This window comes from Loxodonta africana, chromosome 10, assembly GCF_030014295.1.
Source record: "Loxodonta africana isolate mLoxAfr1 chromosome 10, mLoxAfr1.hap2, whole genome shotgun sequence".
NCBI lineage: Eukaryota > Metazoa > Chordata > Mammalia > Proboscidea > Elephantidae > Loxodonta > Loxodonta africana.
In genome coordinates this window covers 31,357,951-31,364,211 of record NC_087351.1, presented here as the reverse complement: position 1 = coordinate 31,364,211, position 6,261 = coordinate 31,357,951, and the positions used below count along the sequence as shown (strand labels likewise).

At 37.4% G+C, this 6,261-nt stretch overlaps 1 protein-coding gene across 1 annotated transcript; it reads right to left on the bottom strand.

Moving 5' to 3' along the window:
• Positions 1 to 4,069: 4,069 nt before the first annotated feature.
• On the bottom strand, positions 4,070 to 5,204 carry LOC100663841 (olfactory receptor 4E2). The gene has a single exon (XM_010600978.3). It carries the CDS (start codon positions 5,099 to 5,101, stop codon positions 4,070 to 4,072), a length of 1,032 nt encoding a protein of 343 aa, XP_010599280.3. The 5' UTR covers positions 5,102 to 5,204.
• Positions 5,205 to 6,261: the final 1,057 nt, after the last annotated feature.

Here is a 6,261-nt window from a genome sequence, read left to right as displayed (position 1 = left end):
CTCTGAGCTACACTCTTGCACTTTCAGGCCATTTGAGTTTTCAGAATTCCATAAAAGTGGAGGTTACAGTTTTCTCATGATTTGAAAAGCTTAAACCAAACTAGGCAAGATTCCATGATGCCAAATCATATATTTTCACGTGGCCAAAAAAAAAACCTTCTATCCACACATGACACACATATATACATATATACATATTCGATCCTCTGCTTTGTCTGCATTCCCCCACCCCAAATCCCACCAAACACCCACCACCAGGCCATACTGTGTAAACACCTGCCTGTCCTATAGAAAGCTGACTGTAACTTTAACCCTTTACCTGTAAGCTTGGATTCTATTTCCAATCATACCTTATTGTTTTGTTTTGTTTTTATTTACTCTCCAATTAAAAATTCTAATAAGAAATGCAAGTAATGCAACTTTCACAAAGTTCTGACTAAGAATTATCTGAGCTTCTAGACCTAAGGGTTTCCAGTGACAGAATCTCTAAACAGTACTTCCTTCTGTCAATGTGGCCTAAACTAAAAATGATAGTAGGTGACTGGGTGTTGATATTCCCACCCTGAGGAAGTAAAACCTAAAGTTTAGTTATGTATTCACTGAATACTCTGTGTGTACAAAAACAGAATCTGGGGAGTTACAAAAGAATAAGAGATGCCAATATCATCCCCCAAAAAATGATTATTTGACTATAATTGGAATAATTGGATCAATATGGGCAGCCAAAATAATATAATATATATTATCCACTGCTTCATAACAAATTACCACAAACTTAGCAACTTGAAGCATTTATTTATTATCTCACAGGTTTTTGAGTAGCAATCCAAGCACAGCTTACCTGGATCTAAGATCTCTCATAGGCTGCAATCAAGGCATTGGCGAGACCTACGATCTCATTGAAGGCTCAACTAGGGAAGCATCTACTTTCAAGCTCAAGTGGTCGTTGGCAAAATTACAGTTTCTCAAGGGCTTCTGGACTAAGGATCCCAGTTCTTAGCTAGCTATTGAGCTGAGGCTTCCCTTGGTTCTTTGACAAATGGGCCTTCCCAAATTAGTAGCTTACTTCATCAAAGTCAGCAAAAGAGAGTGTCAGCTAGCAAGACAGAAGTCACCATGCTGCCTAACCTAATCGCAGAAGTGACATTCCATCATCACCTTTGCCATATTCTTGTTCAAAGTAACAGGTCCCACTCAAACTCAACGGAAGAGGATTATGCAATGGCATGAACTCCAGGAGGTGGAGATCACTGGGGGTACATCTTAGAAGCTGACTGCCACGTACATTATCCCAAATTTACTTAAGTTATTTCACCCTTAGACTGTTCTTAAAGATTTAATTATTTAACTCAAAAAAAAAAAAAAAGACTTAGGAACAAACTTAATGACATACATGTGATGACAAATGAAAATGATGAATATTGCTGAGAAAATTTAATGAGAGATATGTTCATGAATTGGGAGACTGAACATTGTTAAGATGTCACTTCTCCCCCAAAGTGATCTATAGATTCAATGCAATCCTAATTAATGTTCCAAGAGATCTCCTTATAAAAATAGATGAGCCATTTCTCAAATTTATATTGATATGCAAAGGACCTGAAATAGCAAAATCAATTTTGAGAAAGAACAAATTTAGAGGTTTCACACTATCTGATTTCAAGCTAAAATAACCAATACAATGGGCTATTGGTGTAAAGATAGACATATAGGTCAACAGAACAGAATAAAGAATCTAAAAGTAAACTCACAAGTAAAGATTGAATTGATTTTCAACAAAGGTGCCAAGGTAATTCAATACGAAAAAAATAGTCTGTTCATATGATGCTGGATCAACTTGATATAAGAAAAAAAATACATCTCCACCCTTATCTCATGCCATATATAAAAAATATGCTCAAAATGGATCACAGCCCTAAAATTAAAGGTAAAACTATAAAATTTCTAGAAAAAAAAAGAAAATCTTTGAGTCTTTTGGGTAGTGAAGGATTTTTAGATAAAACACAAAATGCATGAACTATAAAAATACAAAATTAATAAATTGGACTTTATCAAAATTTAGAACTTCTGCTCTTCAAAATACTCTACTAAGAAAATGAAATTGCAAGCCACAGAGTGAGAAAAAATATTGGCAAGATATATATACAAACTAAGGACTTGCATCTAGAATATACAAAGAACTCTTAAAATTCAGTAATAGGAAGACAAAAAATAATAGATGAACAAGCAAAAGATTTGAATGGACACATCACAAAAGAAGATGTACAAAGGTCTAATAAGCAAAGCAACATCAACATCATGATGATCAACATTATCAATCATTGTTGTTGTTGTTAGGTGCCATTGAGTCAATTCCTATTTATAGCCACCCTAAGTACAACAAAACAAAACACTGCCTGGTTCTGTGCCATCCTCAGAATCATTGTTATGTTTGAGCCCATTGTTGCAGCCACTGCGTTGATCCATCTCTTTGAGGGTCTTCCTCCTTTTTGTTGACCCTTTACTAAGCATGATGTCCTTCTCCAGGGATTGGTCCCTTCTGATAACATGTCCAAAATACATGAGATGAAGTCTCGCCATCCTCACTTCCAAGGAGCACTCTGGCTGTATTTCTTCCATGACAGACTTGTCTGTTCTTCTGGAAGTCCATGGTATTAACTTGAGCTGTAAACTTTCACCTAAGCACAATAAAAAAAAAAATTTTTTAAAGACTAACAATATAAAGGTAACCCTGGTGGCATAGTGGTTAAGAGCTACAGATGCTAACCAAAAGGTTGGCAGTACAAATCCATCAGGTGCTCCTTGGAAACCCTATGGGGCAGTTCTACTCTGTTCCATAGGGTCGCTATGAGTCCGAATCAACTTGACAGCAATAGGTTTTTTAATAATATCAAATGTTGAATGTGGAAGTCTCATACTTCTCTGATCAGGTGTAAAATGGCACAACCACTATGAAAAACAGTTTTGTCATTTCTTACAATGTTAAACATACATTTACCATGTCATCCAAAACTCTACTCCTAGGTATTCATGCATGAGAAATGAAAATATGTGTCCACACAAAAACCTGAACATAAATGTTTATAGCTACTTTATTCATAATTGTCAAAAACTGAAAAAACTCAAATGTCTATCAATACATGAATAAATAAACATATTGTGGTATACACATATAATGAAATATTACTCAGCAATAAAAAGGAACAAACTACTGATACCCACAGCATGGACTGATCTCAGAAACTGTATGCAGAGGTAAAAGATGCCAAGCACAAAGCAGTACATACTGCATGATTCCATTTATGTGAAACTTGAGGAAAGACAAATCTAATCTATAGTGACAGAAATCAGATCCTTAGATACTTGGGAAAGGTAGAGGGATTGGCTGGGAAGGGACTATAAACACTTTTTTGGGTGATGGATATTCTGCATCTTGATGGTGTAGGTGATTACATGGATTTATATCTGTGTCAAAACTCATCAAGCCATACAATTAAAATAGGTGAATTTTATTACATGCAGATTTTGCCTCAATATAGTTGATTTTTAAAATGAGTTCTTTATACATTTACATTTCGATTTCTTTAAAACAAAAGTCCTACCAAAAGTCCAAAATAGACCCAGAAGTAGTGAGAATCACTTTCAAAAGTAACAAAGTGTAATTCAATGTAAATAAGTAAAGGCTTAAATAAACACCTTGAAGATATATTTGGAAGCAGGAATGAAACCGCTATAATGCATGAAACACAGTGATGTATAGCTTCCTGGTGGCAATAACCCACAGAACACTATAAATCAAGAGAATAGATTCTCACAGCTGTTCCTGATCCTGAGTCTGTCCCCAATTGTATTCTTGTGCTGATGCAACAGGAAACCATCTTTAAACTTTCCAGGCCTTTTTTTTCTATACATGTTCCATTATGACCTTTCCCGTTAACAATATAGTTAATAAGCCCCTCTCTTTAATGCAGAAGTCTGCTATTCTCCATGCCATTTCACCTAATGATTTTGATCCTTCACTTGTGCTCTTTCATTAAAGAAATGGCCATATCAATAATCCCAGTGTTCATCATGTGTAAGATTTCATGAAAACAACTTGTCTCTGTCTGAGCTGCTTCATGGCACTTTTTACCTCCTCATTCCTCAAGGTGTAAATGAGGGGATTCAGCAAAGGTGTAACCACTGTGTAGAAAACAGACACCACCTTGTCAATGGAGTAGCTGGTACCTGGTCGCGTGTAGATGAAGATACATGGCCCAAAAAAGAGGGCAACCACCATGAAGTGGGCTGAGCAGGTGGACAGGGCCTTCCAGCGCCCTTCAGCTGACTGTTTTTGAAGGGAAATCAGGATGACTGTGTAGGAGGTGACCAAGGCCAGGAAACAGGTTAGGGAGATGGTTCCACTGTTGGACACAATTAGCATTCCTGTGAGGTATGTGTCTGTGCAGGCCAGTTTGATGACAGGAGGCACATCACAGAAGTAGCTATCAATAATGTTGGGGCCACAGTAAGGTAGATGAATGGTCAAGAAGGCCTGCACCAGGGAATGAATAGTACCCCCCAACCAGAGAGCAAAAACAAGCTGTACACAGACCCTCATGTTCATCACATTGGGGTAGTGTAATGGACTGCAGATGGCTACATAACGATCATAGGCCATAATGGTCAGCAGAAAGATCTCAGCACAGGCAAAAAGATGTAGGAAGAAGAGTTGTGCAATGCAGTTGTCAAAGGAAATGGTCTTTCTCTCTAAAAGAAAGCCCTCCAGCATCTTGGGCACAGTGACAGATGAGTGGCAGATATCAATAAAGGAGAGATTGCTCAGGAAGAAATACATGGGGGTTTGAAGATATGAAGTAAAAATTATTGTAAGGATGATGAGAATGTTCCCCAAAAGAGTTAGCACATAAGTGACTGAGAATGCCATGAAAAATATTATCTCCAGCACCCAGTTATCAGTAAGACCCCAGAAGACAAATTCAGCCACTCTTGTTTGATTTAGTGAGTCCATCCAATGAGCTTTCCAAAAGACCTTGGGGGAAAAAATGAAAGTTAATTTAGCTTTAATAGTACAGGTATCCCCTTCTTTTCGAAAGTTCATTTTAGTCCCCTTCACTTTTACGAAAGGCCTATATTAGTACCTGTTTTCACTAAGCAAAAGAAATCCGAAGAAGATTCTCACTTTTGTGAAAAAAAGGTGAAATGCAGAGATAACGTTCAGCGTTTGTTTTGCAGGGAGCCGTTAAAGAAGCAGCGCACACCCCGCGAACAGGGAGAGTGGTGTCGCCAAGCTCCTTTCCCCGGACCTACACTCACCATCAAGCGGCCATAGCTTTGAACTGCGTCTGTGAGCATCTGCCCTTTCTCACGATTTATTTTGTGCATGCGTTAGCAAGATGTGTCCTAAGGTATCAGAAAAGCCTAAGAGAGCTCTGTATGGGTTTTTTGGGTTATTTGGTATGATTTGGTAGGTTATGTTTTGGGCCTGGGAATGCTCAAAGTTTTTTCCCATGTAAACTAATGGTAATTGTTTCTTCACTTTATGCCATTTCAGCTTACAAAAGTCTTCATAGGAACGCTCTGCTTTCGGATACCAGGGGAAGCCTGTAAAGGAATGTAGCTAATTGAAGTGATTCTGCATTCCTATATGAATTGCTTATTTATTATCAGGGGATAGAAAATATAAGACCAATTAGATAATAATTACTAGAACATAAAAAAATTACATATTAGGAGCTATGCCAAGCATTTTGTGTACACCATTCTGTTTAATCACAACACCACGGGATAAGCATTATTGTTCCTTGTCTTGCAGATGAAATAAGTGAGACTTCACAAGAATAAAAAAGTTGCCAAAATCCTTTAGCCATTAGTTAGCTGGCTCTTTCCACTTCAATCCAGTCCACTCATAGCATCAAATTAATAGTCTAAAACATAATAACCAGTTAAAATCATTCAGAATTTTACTCTTCCAATCAAATTAAATGTACGTTCAAAGCCTTCAAAATTCTACTGCGCACTGGTTTTTTTTTGGTATGGTGTCCCTTTATTTTCCTTATGCATTCTTCTCTCCAGGTAAGCAAGCCCCTATGCTCCAGGCACGCTAGCCCTAGCTACCTACTTAAAACATCGCTGCCTTTATTTATTCTGTTCTCTCTCCTCAGAAAACATGCCCTCAAATCAATTGTATTTGCTGATTATTAAAATACTCTTTGTCCTTCAAGACAATCTCAAAGACTGCTACCTTTAAGAAAACCTTCC